We start from the raw sequence: 18,791 nt of genomic DNA, 5'->3' as shown, positions 1-18,791 counted from the left end.
GGACCCCTGACAATTAAGTCCAGTCGCAAACGACTCTGGGGTTGCGGCGCTCATCTCGCTTTACAGGCCAAGGGAGCTGGCGTTTGTCCACTTCTGCAGACAGTTTTTCTGGGTCATGTGGCCAGCATGAGTAAGCCACTTCTGGCGAAACCAGAGCAGCGCACAGAAACACTGTTTTCCTTCCTGCTGGAGAGGTACCTATTTATCTACTTGCACTATTTGCTTTCGAACTGCTAGGTTGGCAGGAGCTGGGACCGAAAAATGGGAGCTCACCTCACCCCGTTACAGGGATTCAAACTGCCGACCTTTCGATCGGCAAGCCCAAGTTAGTTAATGCAATACCAGTGAAGATCTGCACAGTTAAAAGATTTTATATACAATTTCAAAAAGTGCAAGATTCCAGAAACCTAACTGCAATTCGTCTCAATTGCACTGACAACTTAAATCCATGTACACAAAACGGTGTGTCCAACCTTTTAACTTGCATAGCACAGTCCTAAATAATTTTTAATCATCAAGCAATTCTACAGAGATAAATTCAGCTTTTTTTCTCTCAATACATGTGGCTTTGGACTGAAGCAGCAGGTGAAAGTAAAGCCTTTATTACTGTGAAATAGCTTCTCATCCAGTTAAAGTTAGGTAAACAGAAATGTCAAGTGTTCTACGAAGCTGCAATCTATACAGTAAAAATGGTCTGAGGAAACCATTCAAGGTGCATTCATTGCAAATAATAAAATTTTCTATTTTCTGTAAAAGCCATGCTTCACTACAATTCTTTTATCATTTTGTTTCACGTTCCATAATGAAATCACTTTTCACTACTTGCCTTGATGAAAGAATTCTTCTGTTACTTTTTCACTCCACTGCTTGCTTAATTCCCAAGTCCGGCAGGGGTTGCAAATATCAGCACATTTCAAAGCCATCTAGTAAATAAGACAAACCATCAACATATTATGCAAGATATTGTGGCCTGCTAACAACTACACACTTAAGTTTTGCAACTTCAGATGATGCAAAGTGTCACATGGCACAATGGGTCAGTACATCTGGCTGTTTAAAAGAAGGTTGGTGGTTTAGGCCACCCAGGGATGACTGTGAGCAGGATTCCTGCATTGCGGGAGGCTGACTAGATGACCCTGACAGTCCCTTCCAACTCCTTGATTCTGTGACTTCTAAGTCAGGTTCTTTTAAAATCCTTAACAATATGTAATGGACAAGTGATACTGAGTAACAAAGGGGGCTACAATGCAGCACACATGTGGATCACTATCACTTAATCCAATGTAACTTAGCTGACCAAGCGGTGTGTTTTGGGAAGGAAATATGTTTGAACATATATGAGTTAACCTCTCCCAGAAACATCAGTGCAATCTTGGAAAATTATGAAAACATTCATCTTCCATAGCACCAATAAAGAAGTCTGATAGCAAGCAATATCAATTTAATATGGCTATGTCTGGTTATCATGAAAGATCATTCATCAATACACTGCACTTCACCATTTACGAATGCCTGCCTGTAAATTAATGCAATGTTGCTTTTATTTCTTTTTAAAATTTGTATCCCACCCTTCCTCCAAAAGGAACCCAGGGCAACAGAGCACACTGTTTTGGCTACAGAATGTTAAACTATGGAATTCGCTCCCACAAGAAGCAGTGATGGCCATTTACATGGATGGCTTTAAAAATGGATTAGAGAAATTTATGGAGGATAAGCCTATCAGTGACTACCAACCATGATGACTCCACTAGTGGAGACAGTATGCCTCCAAATACCAGTGCTGGGGGGAAAGGGGGAAACACTATTGCACTCAGGTCCAGCATGTGGTTTCCCATAGGCATCAGGTTGGTCATGGTGAGAGCAGAACAGATTAGATGGGACTGTGGCCTGATCCAGCAGGGCTCTTCTTACATTCTTATGCTATTGCTTTCTTGTTTGGAAAAGTTTCAGAAGCAAGACTGGATTAAGGTGGTTGAGGGTCTGTTGAAATGCCCAGAATAGGGCCCCTTTTTCATTCTTGTTTCTGACCACTTCTTGGTTTGGGCCACTTACCAACTCCCAGCCTAGCCTAACTACAAGGCTGCTATGAATACATATAAGGAAGTATAAAATGGCTGCAAATGGGGATTTAATGTTTGGAGGCAACAAAATTGTGGTTCCTTTAATCAGAACAATGCATTTCTGTACTATAAATGGCAATGTTTTTCAGCTTTCTCTCACTCAAATTAGCATACCTCCAAAGCTTCAATGAATCTTAATCCGGCCTGATTATGGCATGCTTTAGACGCACAAGTCCCACTTGTGTTCAATGGTGCTTACTTCCATGTTAATGAGCACAGGGGACTGATTCCTAAGGAGTTATTTTAGGCCTGTAGCCACTGGGGCTGGAGGCTGTGGAAAGCAATTTGATTGTTTTACTTGTACAGGTAAAATAGTAAGAAAAGCAGGTAGCTAGCATTTTTCGTAAGTGCTCAGTTAAAAAAAGCTACTCTCACTTCCCAACATTCTGCAACAACAGCAAGATTACTTAGATAATAAACAGGATTTTAAAGTGATAAAGAATATCTTTTTAAAAATAATTTCAATTGTTTTAAGATTGTGGTGAACAGAGTAAGATAAACATTTGCTACTGAGTTGCAACCATTTTGCTGGCAAATGGAATATCCAAGTTTTCTGTACTAGAAAACTATTTTTGTTAGAACTATGCCATTAGAGAACACAGAAGGCCATCTTCAACCCTATGTGCATCAACCAAAAATTATTTCGTATAGTAGACGGCAAAGCAGTTGTTACTGAACAGTTGTACTACTTTTCTATTTAGGGACCAAACAATTACCTGAAGAATGAGATGACGATGATTTTCCTCTGTTAAGCATAAATCTTCCTTGTCCAAATGACTGCGAAATAGGGATAGATATTCATTTTGCCGACTGATATCAGTGGCAAGTATCAGTGCTCCTATCTGGCTTTCCATCAGCTGCCTTAAATTGGAGATACACAGAAAGAAGAATGAAATAAGTGACCAACATTTAAACAGTCTTTGTTAACTTTACACAAAATTCAGGCCAACCCTGATTAAATTACTATAAAATACAGTTTTGTTAACAAACTAAGACCCAGTGCAACAGTTCAATAATTTAACAAAGTCTTCATATCACTCAAAATTATTGTGATAAACATGAAAAGTGTACACTTTACAAGTGTAGCAAGTTAGGCATCAAGATTTGTTTTGTTTTGATTGGGGTGGATGGGATACGATTGCCTTCATCATATGAAGCTGCAGTAAATTATATTATTTGGAAATGTGTTTTTACTTCCATTTCACATCCATTTAAAATGTTCTGCAATATATTTTCCATAGATGCATGTGATACTGCCAATCTGACACATACCTGTTTTCTAGTGACATATGTGCAAATAATCCAGATTCTCTCAACAATCCCACTGCAGATCTCCAGTGGTGATTTTCCAATACTGAGGTATTCTGAAAAAAAGGGGAAGAGGAAGATAGAGAATTATGGTTATCAAATATTCATTGAATTCTGAATTGTATTTTCATGAACGAACAATCCTTTATGCCAATACTTCACTAGGGGATAGACAGGGGGAGTACAACCTCTCCTGGTTGTCTCTGTGGCTTTCAGTGTCATCCATGATCACATCCTTCAGAATTCTCTCTCCAACTTGGGACTAGGCAATATTGTGGCTCAAAATGGCTCCAGTCCTACCGTAGGGGAAAGTTCCAGCATGTGGTGCAGGGGCCTATGGGTGGCATAAAGTTTAATTTCATCTCCCATGCTTTTTCAACATCTACATGAAATCACTGGGAGGTTACCCAGAGCTTTGGGATACGGCATCATCAGTATGCAGAAGACACTACCCAGCTCTCTCGTTTACACCTTTGGATTCCAGAATGTGGCTGCTGGAAGAAGCTTTCCATTCAGACCATCGTTACATAGCTCTTCTATGGGCTTCACTGGTTACCAGTTTGCTTCCAGGCACCAGCTTTGATGTTAACAACCTTAAATCACACAAGGTCTGCCCCAACCAACTTCAGCTTCAGATTGTTGTGCAATAGGCACCCCAAGCTGGACAATTTAGCTTGTACACCTTTTCTGGTTGGCCATGCCCAGTTGTCAATCATATGGCATCAGGTAATTGACACGTAAAGCACAATCCCAACTGTTCCTTGGCAGCAGAGCTTGCATTTGGTGCTGTTTAATTATTATGCTAAACGCAACCCCGGCTGGACTGATTCCTTGTGGGAATTGCAGCTCCTAAGCGGGGAAGTTTTCTGCTGAAAGCAGCATGGCTTGCATTCAGCGCTGAACTGAAACAACACCAAATACAAGACACAATGTTTTCTGGCAGATTTAGGCCTTTCCACCAGTCAAAGATTGCTCCCAGAGGTGTGGCCACTTTTGGAGCCAATCCATTCCCCAAAGCTGCTATAAATAATTAAATCACTCCTTTAAAAATTTCTCCCACAAAGAATTTGTGACTACCAGCAAGTAAGCATTTTTGCACTTGGTTATGTTTTTCCGAACAGAAATATTTTTCCTCACTTACCTTGTATAAAGTTGCTAAATAATGGTTTGTTTTAATAAGGAAAGGCTGATTAACACCTGGGTGATCCAAATCATGAGTGGCAGCTGCAATTAAGCCAAGAAGAGTATCCCATGGAGTCAGGGACTGGGAAAGCTGTAATATATAAAGCATGACCACATGAATATTCACTACTGACCAAGCAAACTTGGGTTGAATGTGTTCTTTTAAAAAATGCACAGAATTTCATCTTTCAATGCATCAAATTCTTCTTTCATTTATTTATACTTTTATCTAGAATATAGGATTCAGAGTTCTCTGTAGGAAGACCAATAATAAAGCAGTAAGGGAGGTGTACATTTTTATTACACAAAACTAGTATTTACTTATTTGTTTTTTAAAAAGGCCGGTCCTATGCCACATGAAATCTGCTTTTGAAACTGTATAACTTCTTTGCTGAAAACTGTTAAGGAGATATTTTTACCTTAGGTTCTTTTAAAAAACAGTGCATGGCCTGAGTCACATCAGCAGCATGAACTGCATTGTGGTATGGGTTGTGACTGTGGTAATCTTCTTGAACCATTACTACAAATGAGAAGAAATCTTGCATTAATTTACCTTTCATATCATTGTGCACTTTTATTTTATAAGTTACTGTTGAAAAACCAAACAGCTTTGGTCACACATTCAGCCAGCAGCAGTCTGAGCCCATGATCCTCCTTCCACCATGCAGATTATCTTCAGTGCAAATCAGGCTGTATGCACTAGAATATCTGTCCATAAAGTCCCAGTGCACATTATTTCCCCCACATCAAAAAATGGTGGAGGAGTAATCATGTAAACCAGGCGTTTGCACTTATCAGGTGCTCACATAGAGGATCGAACTCACACTTTACATAACATATAAATTTTAGAAGAAACTTACACCACTCAACCATATTACTATTGCAGCATTCCAGACACAACTAAAAGTATAAACGAAGGCATATACAGTTGTGCCTCCAACTCAACAGACCAGTATATTATTAAAGCAGAACCACCTTCATTTGTGTGTGTGTGTGTTTTGACTACTAAACAACAGTATCCAATTATAAACAGTTCTGCCAGTACTTTAGCTATGCAGTAGAACTTCCCTGCTCTTCCCATTTTCCACATGACCAGTAAATCTGCTCCAGAGGGTTGTGCGACCCCCACAGAACAGATTTAGAGAGTATGCAGGGAGGGGGAGGGAAAGTTCTATTGCACAGCTAAAAGCCCTTTCTTTAGAAGAATTGTTCAGCTGGATACTAACCCAAAGGGCTTACACATGTCAAAACTATCCATGAGGATATAAGCTGTAGGACTGGGCTTCAATAATAGTTCTCTTCATAGAGGATTTCAAACAAATCCAGTCTCCCCCCCCAAAATAATAATAATAATAATAATAATTGGGCATGCTTATAAAGAATGTGGTTTTATATTAATTTTAAAAAATAAGAATTAGGTTACTAGGACAGGAAGCAGACCAGCGTATTAGTTTTTTAAACTTTAAGAAATTTAGGGGGAAATAAAGATTTCCTTACTCACAGGGTTTTAGCTATATAAAGAATATAATATAATTGCATGCATCAAACAAATAATTGACAAACAGTGCCTGGTCTTTGATGGTATTACCATTGCTAAGCCTTGACAATTTATTTCAAAAGCTAACATATCTGGGACAAAATAAAGGCTGTTCTTTAGGAGTAACTGCTTCTCCACTGCCCTCACAAGAATAAGCAGGTTTGTCTCCTTACTACACTATTTAGAGAAATGTGAATTACAGAACATGCTAATCTCCATTTTTCATTTTATAAAGCAAAATACATACACCCATGTGTACTTGCATTATATATTAACTTAGCATTTAGTAGATGCACAATGGCAATTGCTGCCTCAGAAATGGAGGTTCAAAATACAGTAATTTGAATTTGCTGTAATCAAGGCAAGTTTTATTGTTTATTCTGAACTATCAAAAGTTATCTAATTCCTTTGCTCTCTCTCTCTCTCTCATCCTTTAGGTTTCCATTAACTGATTTTCCAAAATAAAGTACAGAATGGAATAAAGCTGTTCTATAATAGGAAAATCCCATTATACAAAATGCATTTTTATGCAGATCTAAATGTAACATTGAAACAAAAACCTTTATTGACTAGTGTTTTAGATTGTTTACTAAACAACACAGCTGTAACACAATTGTTGCAAAAGAGTCACCTTTCTTTCTCCAAGGAAGCATTTTAGATGTGGGTTCCTCTCATTTTTCAGTAATATTTTAATGCAGGCTTCCATACAGTTAAGCACATCTGTTGTGGTTTGCAGTGCTTTTTGAAGCATGGTTGGATGTGGTGGGGCACATGGCAACTGCTGGCTAGCACCTGTGTCATGCAACATTCTTTCCTCCCACCCACCAGTAAACGGTATACAGCAGGTTTTTAAAAAGTCTTTAGAAGATGAGTGTCCACTTTTAACAGAAACACTTTAAAACCTGCAAAATAAATTGGCAACTAGCATGACAGTAACAGCAATACCCATAATTTCATGAGTCTATCACCCTTTTCTCTCTTCTCCCCAGTTCCTTAGGGCTCTCCATGCTGGACAGCATAATTTAAAGTAGCAAATGGGCTGTTGTACCCTATTTTTGCAAAAGTGACTTAAGTGAACCTCTGAAAATTTTTACCTAAAAATCGGCGGAGCTTCATTGTATCTAGTTGGAAGTGCTCTACAAGTCCATGAAGATTAAACAGGTGGAAGGTTAAGGTGACTAAACTGTTTCCTAAAAAAAACCAAAAAACACAAAATCATCTTTAATGGGAAGCATCAAAAATGTAGACAGGCTAAATGTTTTAAGGCACTCTATTACATGGGCCCAAAGCAAGTCATTCATACAGCACATGCTTCCAGACCAACTACAAGAAATCTTACTTACTAGTTTTTGCAAGTAACTGACAGCTAATATTCTATTATCTCTATTATCCACATTACTAGCAAACCTCTGTGGTATACTACCATCACAGGCCAAGTTACCATAATTATTCCTCCTGATCTACAGAACAACCATGGTTTCATTCAACATAATGATTAAGAATTTCAAGCACATTTTGTTTCTATTTTTTACTTATGCAGAATAGTAATTAAAGCTTTAAGATTTAGTGTTTTTACTTCAGTGTAAAACATCTGATCCATCAGCAATGAATTGGGACTGAGAAAAATCTCTCTCGGTAATGCAAAGTGAACCCATCAGTTTAATAGCATTTGTCTGTTCTTCAGAATTTTATAAAAACACAGATCTCATATAAATGAAATTTCTGTATTGGATAATCTACTCAAATGAATATGAAAATTGTGAAATGTAACACATTTTTAATTTAAAGGAGGGAGAGGTTCCTTCAAAGAAAGATTTTGCCAAGGGCTTTAATATAGCATCCCAATGCTATCTGTGCCTCTGGATGCTCAAATAAGAGCGGGGGGTGGAATCTTAAAGCTTCTTAAAGTCTGTAAAACAAATAAATGGGGGGTTTAAAGGGGGTATGCATACTCATAAAGGTCGAGAACCACTTTAAAAATTCAGACTTCATGGAATGTACCATCTCCTTGAAAAAACGTAACTTTATCTCATTTCACAGAAACAGCGTAAGTGTCTAGCAAGTGCTTCTCAGGAAAAGTGGTCAAATTTAACAATCAACTACATTCTGTAAAGCTAATCAATGAGAATTCAGTGGGTTTTAATACACATGGTAATATTTTTTACATTAAGAGGAAGAAAATTTAAAATATGGTAACCATACCCTACATAAATATTGCCCATTTCAAATATATAGTGTAAAACAGATACTTAAAACTGAATATACTGGCTGTTTCAAGTTGTTTAAGTCACAGGATTTCTTTGTCAGAGAGAAGTTATTCCCAACACTACAAATTTAAGTCCATACAGGATACGTGGTAATCAAGGTATAAAGGGCTGAATGTAAGGAATTAGCATATTTTTGTTGAAAATAACAAGGTCAAATTGGCTATCCATACCTGAATAATGCAGTATCAGTAGTGAGTCTGGGATGTGCACTTAATGTTTGCATGAAACAGCCACTCATTCACAACTTTAAAAAGGAACTTTCTTCAATGCAAAGTAGGAGAAAGGGACTAGCTTAGTGGACAACTGACTTAAAGAGTAATATAAAAAACCCACTAATCTTACCATTCGTTAACCTGTCAAAAAGGAAAATGTCAAAATTCCAGTTTCCAACTTTTTCTAGCATACACTGAAAGTAAAACAAAAAGAAAGTTTCTCAAATAAGTTAAAAGCACTTATCTGAATACATTGCATATATGATTCACCTTCCTTTCACCCCACAAATCAAGACAGGATACTGAAAATGAACTAGCAAAGATGTAAAAGGTGATCAGTAGCATATTTGTAACCACACCACTTATTTCTGTTTCACAAACCCCATAAACTGTCATTCTACAACTGATGGGTCATAAGTTGCAGCTAGCTGGCTTCTTACAGCCACAATGTTCTCTCATCTGGAAGTTACAATACTATCTTTTATGGAAAAAGCATTGATAAACACTCTTTCCTTAAGATACACTGATCACCCAAACATAGCCAAATCTCAGTTTAATAAACAGGGATATGCAAAAGCTTCATGCACTCCCATGTAGCCCTTTTGCTTCCACTTCACTCCTCCCTTCACTGGGGGACGGGACAAGCTAGAATATGAACCCATGGTTTAAAATTGGCTTCCAGGTAGCTCTCAACAGGAAGTATGGTTAACTGTGGCTTCCTGGCTTGTTCAGTTCACACAAAGGGAGAAGCAAAGGGGGCTGTGTGTGAGTACATGAAACTCATGCACATATTGGCTTACTAAAAAGATTTCATCACGGGCTCTGAAAATGTTCAGTTTACACACTACTCCTTCAATCTTCTCATCCACATGATCAAATAAGCTATCACAGAGAATAGTTATATTGTGCCAGATGTGGCAAATCCACTGTACAGAGTAACAATACCCTAAGACTGATTTAAGCAGCCCCCTGTGGAAACAAGGGCCAAACTTGTGCACAAGTCATTATACATATTTGTAAGGTAGAGGTAAAAAGGTAAAGGACCCCTGGATGGTTAAGTCCAGTCAAAGGCGACTATGGGGTGTGGCGCTCATCTCACTTTCAGGCCGAGGGAGCCGGCGTTTGTCCACAGACAGATTTCCAGTTCATGTGGCCAGCATAACTAAACCGCTTCTGGTGCAACGGAACACCTTGACGGAAACCAGAGCGCACGGAAAAGCCATTTACCTTCCCGCCGCAGTGGTACCTATTTATCTACTTGCACTGGCTGGGACAGAGCATTACCTCGTTGTGCGGATTTGAACCGCCAACCTTCTGATTGGCAAGCCCAAGAGGCTCAGTGGTTTAGACCACAGCACCACCCGCATTCCAATATATATATACATATACCTGCATATAAATATTTATGCACAGAATGAGCAGAGCATCATATTGTGCCTGTCGCTCCTGGAGCACATTCACAAACTATACCAGGGCAGGAAGAAAAAGTGGAACAAGTGGCTTTGGACCATAATTTAAGACTTTTTCTAGAGCATTGGCAGACATGACTTCTCCCTTACAAGCAATACTAAAGAGGAAAACTTCAGTTTACTGTATGTATGATTATCTAGAAATATTTGTTCTTACTCAAGAGGTGTCCAGTTTCTAAAACCGCTAATGAAGTGAAAAGGGAGGGGAGATATCTGAGGGAAATAATGTTAGTTCTAGAGAACAAAAAGAGGCAGACTGAATAAGGTATTGCCAATTATAACACAACCAGCAAACATATAATGAAGTTTCAGCATTTGACTTAGTTATCCAATTAGGTTTTATACTTCATTGCCTTTTAAGACATTTTGGCCAAGTCTAGTACAGTATCTACTATAATTTCTAAAACAAAAGACACTCAGCTTGCCATCACAGTGAATGAATTTTCTGAGCAGATTATTCAAACTATTTCCTGTTACCAGCTGTAGTAATCTTATTATTGATTATTCTCATACCCTCATTTTTATTTTTGCTTTATTTACTTCTATGGAGGATAAATATAAGTCCAAAAGTATTTAGTACATGCAATATTATGGTCACTTACAGATCTTAACACACATCAATATTTTTTTCATGGCAAAGTTATATGGTAGTTTCAAAAACAGACCTTAGCTTGTCCATTATAATCATCATCTAAAATGTTTGAAGAATTTGGAAGAGTGATACCACGGAAGAAACGGGAAGATCTCAAGTACCGCTGGAAACTCAGTAACCTTCGTATATTTCTTGCAGACACAGAAACATCAATTTCAGAATTTGCTGAGGGGGGAAATAGAGAGCCTTAAATGCATGATGAATCTATAAAACATTTAAAAATAGATCTATAAGAACAGCATTCAGTTCAAGCATTGTGTTCTGCACCGTGATCACACAGGTTAACCTAACCCTAACCTCAGCATATTTATAAATAGAACCATGGTAACCTAAAACAGTACTGCACATTTAGGGTTACAGCTATCAAAGCCAACCACTAACAGAAGGGAGGAGACATTTTTTATTTTATTTTTTGCCATTTCCCTTTCACTATAGCACCCCCACCCCACCAGTACTTCTCCCTGCTATTCTGGAGGATTCACAGCACAGTTCCAGAAAGTGCAAGCACCTGCAAAAAGGTGTAGGAAGGGAATGGTGAAAAGCATGGTCCCCCTTCTGTTACAAGATGCTGGGAACATGTTTTCCATAAAAGGAGCTTCATTCAGGGGATCTTAGGATCCAACTCTTGAATTCCAAACACACCAAAGCTATTGGAAAACTTGTTAGGCTTGTAATGGCTATCCTTGTACTACAATTATCATATAATTGCAACTAAACTGTTAACGTGGATTTACAAAACCCAATCCCATGTTAAAATCAGTTTCAAGATTAAGTTAGCAAATCACTACTGTGGTATATTTGATGTATTATAGTTTGATGTATTACAGTGAATAAATTATTGAGATCTGCATCAGACATAACACTACCAAAAAGTAAAATACACTGGGAAGGTTTAGTTCTGAAATGAATCTTAGGATTATGCACAGGTTAAATTTGAAACAGAGTTAAGCATCACTAAACATTAACAGTAAACTGAGATGGAGAGTGATGGGAGTGAGGAACTAACACATAAAGAGGTGGGTAGGAAAGGGAGTTAACAATCCCATACCTGCTCCCAGTCTCTAGGTGCTGTTTCATTTGCACCAAGCAGAAAGCACTTATTTCCAAATTGTACTTTTCATTTTACTATTTGTTCCTGCTATGGTCCCTTACAAGCACTACAACCACTCCCCAACACAGACCATTCCTAATATTCATGGAGTTATGAGACAATTTGGTCAGGAAAACAACTGTTCTGCTTCATCTTTTACTAGTACACTCTGTCCCCCTCTCTGTCATGAGAATCACTGCAAGTCACCTCCTTCCTGGGCCTCTCAAGAGTGTATGAGAAACTCCAGCCCATCCTACAGGAGATCACATTGTGGCTTACCCAAACACCAGAAACTTCTCTTCTAGGATCTGGATTCCCACAGAACAAGGGGTGCCCTACATTACCTGAATAGCAATGGGAAGAGGCCACCCTCCAAAAAGCTAGCATGAAAAGGGAACTAAAGTATTTCTTGCTTTCTCTGAACTAAAATCTTATACTGTAGTTACAGGTAGGTAGCCAGGTTGGTCTGCTGTAGTCGAAACAAAATAAAAAAATTCCTTCCAGTAGGACCTTAGAGACCAACTAAGTTTGTTATTGGTATGAGCTTTTGTGTGCATGCACACTTCTTCAGATACCTTTTGTGCATGCACATGAAAGCTCATACCAGTAACAAACTTAGTTGGTCTCTAAGGTGCTACTGGAAGGATTTATTTTATTTTTTTCAAATACGGCAGACCAACACGGCTACCTACCTGTAACTACAGTATAAGGAATTATCTTATACTGTACAATTCTCCAATATGAAACAAATACAGACTTCAGAATAAAAACAGAATTTCTTAAATTCACTAACTCAAGGGTGTACAGAAGGCAGAATGCGGATATCTCAGGATGATTTGCAGTAGATCATCTTTTTTTGTTTACTCCCAATTGTTTAACAATTTCAACAAAACAACTTTCCCATCTAAATCATGATGCTGAAATAAAGCTAAAAGAAAGCTTTTTGTATGGAAGGACCATGAGCTCAGTTCAGTTTTGTAGTGGAATTAATTCCTAGGTTTGAATGGACTCAGAGGCACAATGTTATTTAATTCAACTATATATCTTTTGTACTTGGCTTGGGGTTTTAGTAAAAAAGAAACCAAAGAAGAGCCAACACAGCTGAAGTTTCTCCACCTCTGCAGTGGTCTGCACTACAGGTTTACTTACTAGAAGGATCGCCTGGCAGCTTCATCTTTAGGGGCAGACAAAAATGTTTCTCTATATCCAGGCATTTAGTTCATTAACATTCTATGGCCTTTGGGGAAGGGTTTGTTTACATTTTTGTTTTTGCTTTTATTATGTATTTTGTGTTCTCATTTTGTGGTTTTATGTTGTAAACTGCCCTGTGGGTTTTATTGTGTTTTCAGTTTGTGAACTATTAATAATGGATCTAGTTTGTTAAATTCAAGGTTCTTTCGTCTGCTTCCTTCAGTGGAATAAAAACGTTAAGTATGTGGTGAACATCAAATCCTCTAAGACAGCTACACTTCATAGTGTGAAAAGCAAATTCTGAAATCCATTTTGTTTTTATCCTTCCCAAAATAAAAGAAGAATTTACAGTATAACCCTACCCACCCTTCCAAGTTTACACATGAAACATTAATTTTAGCTAATCAAAAACAGTACACAGCAGTTTGGAAACCTTACACATGCTCCTAGTAACATACTAAAAAGTGAATTTCAGCACTCTTCATTGCTAATAAGACACATTGTTCTCACAAGAACACAACCTTTCATCTTCCCCAGGCTCTCTTTTTACAAGGCAATGTCTTGACATTTCCACAGGATTTTAAATCTTTCACCTCTACTTAAAGATCCCATGATCCTGATCAGAGATAAAAACCAGTCAGTCTGTTTTTTTATCGGAACCTAAGGTTTGAAAAGTTCTCTTCCATTCATTCTAGAACAAGTTTTTAAAAGACCTACACGAATGAAATAATGAGTCTGTGTCTGTCCATAATAACACCAAAGCAGCACTGATTATTTGGGGATGTATCCAAGTGAAAAAGTATAACACAAGAAGCATGCAAACTGGAGAAAACAGGGAAAGAACACATTGTTGTTTTAAAAATAAACACCATCAGCCCAAATGAAATAAGTCACTCAAATAGGAGGAAGAAGAGGAAAGTGGAGAAATATGGGAAAGCATATAAAAAGGTAAATACAGTAAGCCCACAACTTATGCAGGGTATATGTTCTGTAGATCACATCTAAAGTCAAAGTTGCACATAAACAAAGCACATTGGGTTTAATGGAGGGCGGGACTGCCAAAGTCTTTTTTCCTGGACAACTACCCTCTTCCCAACCCCCTTTTTAATTTTTTTCATTGCCAAGCAAGCTGAATGTGTACAAGTTAAATGTGCATAAGTTGTGAGCATACTGTATATCTCAAGATAACCATTTTTGAATTTTAATATACAATAGGTTGAGCTTTAAAATTATAAATTCCACACACTCAATATCTCTATGCTCCAACTCAACTAATGTTTCAATGATCAAAAGCACCCTTTACAAACTTAGTCTGTTTACACACTATTATACACCAACATGCTGCTGCTGTTGTTTACACCAATTCATAAGTTGTAAAATTGAGCTCACGGTCTGAATTCAAAACCTGATTGGGAGAAAAATGAAGCTTTGTGCTCCTTCCATTCACATTCATGAGGAATTTTTAAAAAATAGTTTCAACTTTTTCTGTTTTGATAGAAATGAATGAAATTTGCAGACCTATTATCCATCTCGAGCAGATAAAACCAGCTGAATTTCTAAGAGGTTCATGGATTTTCTCTACTGGGCACCTTTAAAATGTGATACTGCCCCCTCCCCCCCCAAAAGGAATAGTATTTTTATTTAGAGGGATAACTGAAAGCATCATTGCCAGTTCTGAGGGAATGAATTCACTGCACTGGATAGCTGTAGTAGTTTTCCTGCAACGAAACCTTAACAATTTGAGGTTGGGTAAAACAGATTTACTTAATTTCCCCCCATTGCTTTGTGAGGAACTGCATTAAAATATAACATACATGGAAAGAGGTACCCCAGTGTAAGAACCTAGCCTAATTATCAACAAATAGGTCTAGGGGGTTTTGTACTAGTTGCCTTTAAAGTTGATTTCTAGGAGGGGAGATCTGCTTTCTCCCCTATGTCATACATTATAGAGGTGCCCAAGGAAAGTAATTGCAAAATTTCAAAAAGAAGAGAGCAGAGGCTAGAAAGTTCTGATTAATGAAAAATGCAGCTTCAGGCTTGTGTTCTGCTCAACTGGCACCCAAAAGTTATAGGGTGGTATCAAACTAAGTAGATCTGCTAGTGCAAGGAATTTGGCCTGCACAAAGGAACTTCCCTTCCTCTCCTCTCCTCTCCCTGCATGCCCCCTTAAATGCATGCATTTGCCCCAATCCTTCTGAGCCGATTTTTGGAGGACCAGGGGAGAGGGTAGAAGATGAAAGGGAAGGGAAGTTATGTCACACATGGAAATCCTCGCACTAGACGTATCAGTTGGATTCTGCCCATAGAAAGTGCAATGTTAATTTGACAGGAGTGAATGTGTGGACACAGAGAAATGGATGCTGATTGTGTTCCAAGCAAGCACCCCCAGAACAACAATTATAGGACAGGAGATAGAAGAACAAAATGATAAATTACTTTAACATTCCTTCCCCAAAGCATTGTGATTGAAGCACCCTGGTAAAATCATTTTATTTGATCAGAATCAAGACCCATCAGCCACAAAGGACTTCTTCCTCCCTCCCACCCAAGTACACACGCCTTTCCTTTAATGGCAAGGTTCAGGAGAAAGGTTTCCATCTTTGCAGACACACTGCCTGCAGCAACCACATCTCAGAAGCACTTTGGAATGCCCTGCTTTGGTCTAGGACACTTCAGAGACATCCTGCTTGATTTAGACAAGCCCCAAGTATGTCTTAAGCAGCCCCATTATTCATTTGTCCAAATGTTTTGCACACCCCTAGCACAAATACCATAATCTGGGATTGGCATTTAAAAGAAGGAGCATACATCAATGATAAAGCACATGCTTGGCACATAGAAAGTCAGAGTTTTAATTCTCAACACCTCCATGTGGGCCTCTCTGAAATCCTGGAGAGCTGCTTCCAAATACAACAATACTGACCTAAACGGGCCAACAGTATGATTCAACATAAGGCAGCCTCCTAAGATTTACCGTAGCTAACAAAACCTGCACCCTAATAATAATGCACTGGAGTAGAGATAAACAACAGCAACTGCTAAGCACTCTTCCTTTACATGCTTTGGCTGCTCACTTCAATTCACCTGTCTTGCTTTGTGTAGGGGAGTGAGCAGTGTGGGAATGTAAGAGGAGAACCCTGAGAAACCCTCTATTGCTGTTTACATTGAGGAAGAAATTAGAAAGCCCTCTGCTTGTGTCTCAATTTTTAGAGATAAATTCTCCATCTGTTCAGTTCAAAATTACCGTATTTTTCGCTCGATAACACGCACCTGACCATAACACGCACATAGTTTTTAGAGGAGGAAAACAAGAAAAAAAATTCTGAATGAAACAGTGGATGTATCATTTTTGTGCTTCATGCTGTGGCCACAGACATGTAATTTGACAGTGAGTTTGGGGTAGCCCAATGCAAAAATCCTGAGAATCCATGTGGATCTGTGCTTTGTAACCACGTTTTTGCACCATTGTGGCCCCAGGCAACAGTGGGTGCGTGATTTTTTTGGTGCAGGCTGTAGCCATGGACATGCTATGTGATCTGATGGTGAATTTGGGGTGACCCAATGCAAAGATCCCGAGGATCCGTGTGGATCCATGCTTTGTAACCACGTTTTTGCACCACTGCAGCCCAAGGCAACAGTGGGTGCATGATTTTTTTGGTGCAGGCTGTAGCCATGGACATGCTATGTGATCTGATGGTGAATTTGGGGTGACCCAATGCAAAGATCCTGAGGATCCATGTGGTTCCGTGCTTTGTAACCACGTTTTAAGTGGGGAGGGAAGGAAAAACACAGAAGGGACAAGGAGCACGAGAGGGGTGTGCAGAGAAGCAGCTGGCTAACAATGCAGGAGAGGGGTTTGACGGGAGGGAGGAAAGGAAGGCAAAAGTTTTTCCCCACCCACCCAAGCCAGCACTCTCTCTCTATCCCACCTGCATGTTTCTCCTGCATGCGGAGAAGCAGCTGGCTAACAATGCAGGAGAGGGGTTTAACGGGAGGGAGGAAAGGAAGGCAAAAGTTTCCCCCCACCCACCCAAGCCAGCCCTCTCTCTCTCTCTCTCTCTTTCTCTCTCTCTCTCTCTCCCACCTGCATTTTCCGGCTGCCTGCGATGCTGGACGCAGCAGCAGCAGCAGCGGAGCATGGAGAGGAGGAGGAGGAGGCGGCTGTCGGCTGCGCTCCTAGCTGACGGAACCTGAGCCGGGTGGGCTGGAGTTTGAGCAAACACAGCAACCGAAAACAGTGGGCAGTAAGACCCTGAGGCAGAATGCAGGAAAGCAGCAACCTCCTCTCTTTAGCCTTCCCTCCTCCGCGATCTGATTTTTGCCTGATTTTTGCCCCTGTACTCAGGCCAGTCGGCTCCAGGGACCACACATTCACTCAATAACACGCACAGACATTTCCCCTTACTTTTTAGGAGAAAAAATGTGAGTGTTATAGAGAGAAAAATACGGTAAGAATTAGCAGACGACCAGGGAACAAGAATATTACCTCTATGGAACAGAACACGTTTTTAATTGAATATGCAGTTCATCATAAGATTCAAACTTTGCTCATCACTTGTTACAGAAGGAAACTGGTATTTCATATGTTAATTCTGTTTGGAAAAGGCAAGCCTTTTTTAAAAAAGAAGAAAGAAAGATGAGGGCATGGGACTTTTAAAAAGTACCTTATTGGAATTTAAGAGACTTCTGTGACTATAAACACAAGTTGAATGCTACAAACTTTAATTTCTGGAAAACAGTGTCTGGTCCTGTCTCCACAACTGTGACAAAAGTCCAGCATGAGGTTCTTAAAGAAACAGGAAACCGGAGCAAGAAGATTCAGCTGTCCAATCTCTTCTTGAAGATCTTCAGCAAGGCAAAACCCACCATGCCTCTAGTTAATTGGTTCCATTGTCAATAAGTTTATCCTACTATTCAACCAAAATCTTAACTCCTGTAAATTAAGCCCATTACATCTACTCCTGCCCACTGAAGGAGCACCAAGTATTTGCCCTTTACTATGCAACAGCCCTTCAGACAAGTGTTATCATGTCAACTGACAAACTTTTTCAATATTGCTCTTCCACTTTATTTATTTCAAATACTGATAGCCCACCATGCACCACGTGATCTCCAGAAAGGGGTAGAGAACAACAAACACGTATAAAATCAATGTTAATTTACAATAAATAAAATTAACTAAACCATCAAACAACGTACATCAGCTGAAAGTTACAGCTACCCATTAAAGGCATCTTTATCAAAGGCTGAGGTGAACAACCATGTTTTAAACTGGCACCACCAGGAAGAAGGCCCTCTCCTACATCACTGCATAATATATAATACCTGGTGGTCGGGATGCTAAGAAGGGCCTTCATGGCAGACCTTAACATCCAGGACAGGACTATACAGGGAGAGGCACTCTTCCAAGTAGTTAGACCCCAAGTTATTCACAGTTTGGCATCCCAGCTTCTCACATACCCTCCATCAGATAATTGGAATGCAAAGACAGTAATGACCTGACTGTTTCAAGCTTTTCTGGACTCCAACTCAAAAGTTTAAATTTTCTCCTTGCACATTGCTGAGTTTCATTTGCAATTTATACTTTTGTATTACTTTTTATTTAGCTTTTATAAAATGTTACTAATTGTTATATCAACAGAAACAACTTAGAGGTTATTATTATATTAAGTGGCATAAGCATTTTATAAATAAAGCTTTACACACAGAATGTGTGGGAGATCAGGTGGATGTTTTTGCAAATTTATATAAGCCTTTAAGAGT

General features: G+C 39.0%; 1 protein-coding gene across 2 annotated transcripts in view; it reads right to left on the bottom strand.

The window, feature by feature from the left end:
- Positions 1-18,791, bottom strand: part of PDE7A (phosphodiesterase 7A) — a 58,401-nt gene that overhangs the window by 4,865 nt on the left and 34,745 nt on the right. For both annotated transcript variants that reach the window (XM_053396022.1, XM_053396023.1), the window contains 8 exons: positions 10,761-10,912; positions 8,757-8,820; positions 7,242-7,337; positions 5,030-5,130; positions 4,570-4,701; positions 3,393-3,484; positions 2,837-2,981; positions 827-923 (listed from right to left, as the gene is read on the bottom strand). In XM_053396022.1, the coding sequence (XP_053251997.1) occupies positions 827-923; positions 2,837-2,981; positions 3,393-3,484; positions 4,570-4,701; positions 5,030-5,130; positions 7,242-7,337; positions 8,757-8,820; positions 10,761-10,912 (879 nt within the window). The remainder of the gene's footprint in view (positions 1-826; positions 924-2,836; positions 2,982-3,392; positions 3,485-4,569; positions 4,702-5,029; positions 5,131-7,241; positions 7,338-8,756; positions 8,821-10,760; positions 10,913-18,791) is intronic.

This window comes from Podarcis raffonei, chromosome 7, assembly GCF_027172205.1.
Source record: "Podarcis raffonei isolate rPodRaf1 chromosome 7, rPodRaf1.pri, whole genome shotgun sequence".
NCBI classification, from domain to species: Eukaryota; Metazoa; Chordata; class Lepidosauria; order Squamata; family Lacertidae; genus Podarcis; species Podarcis raffonei.
Note: the sequence above shows the minus strand (reverse complement) of the source record. Positions and strands in the feature narration are given on the sequence as shown.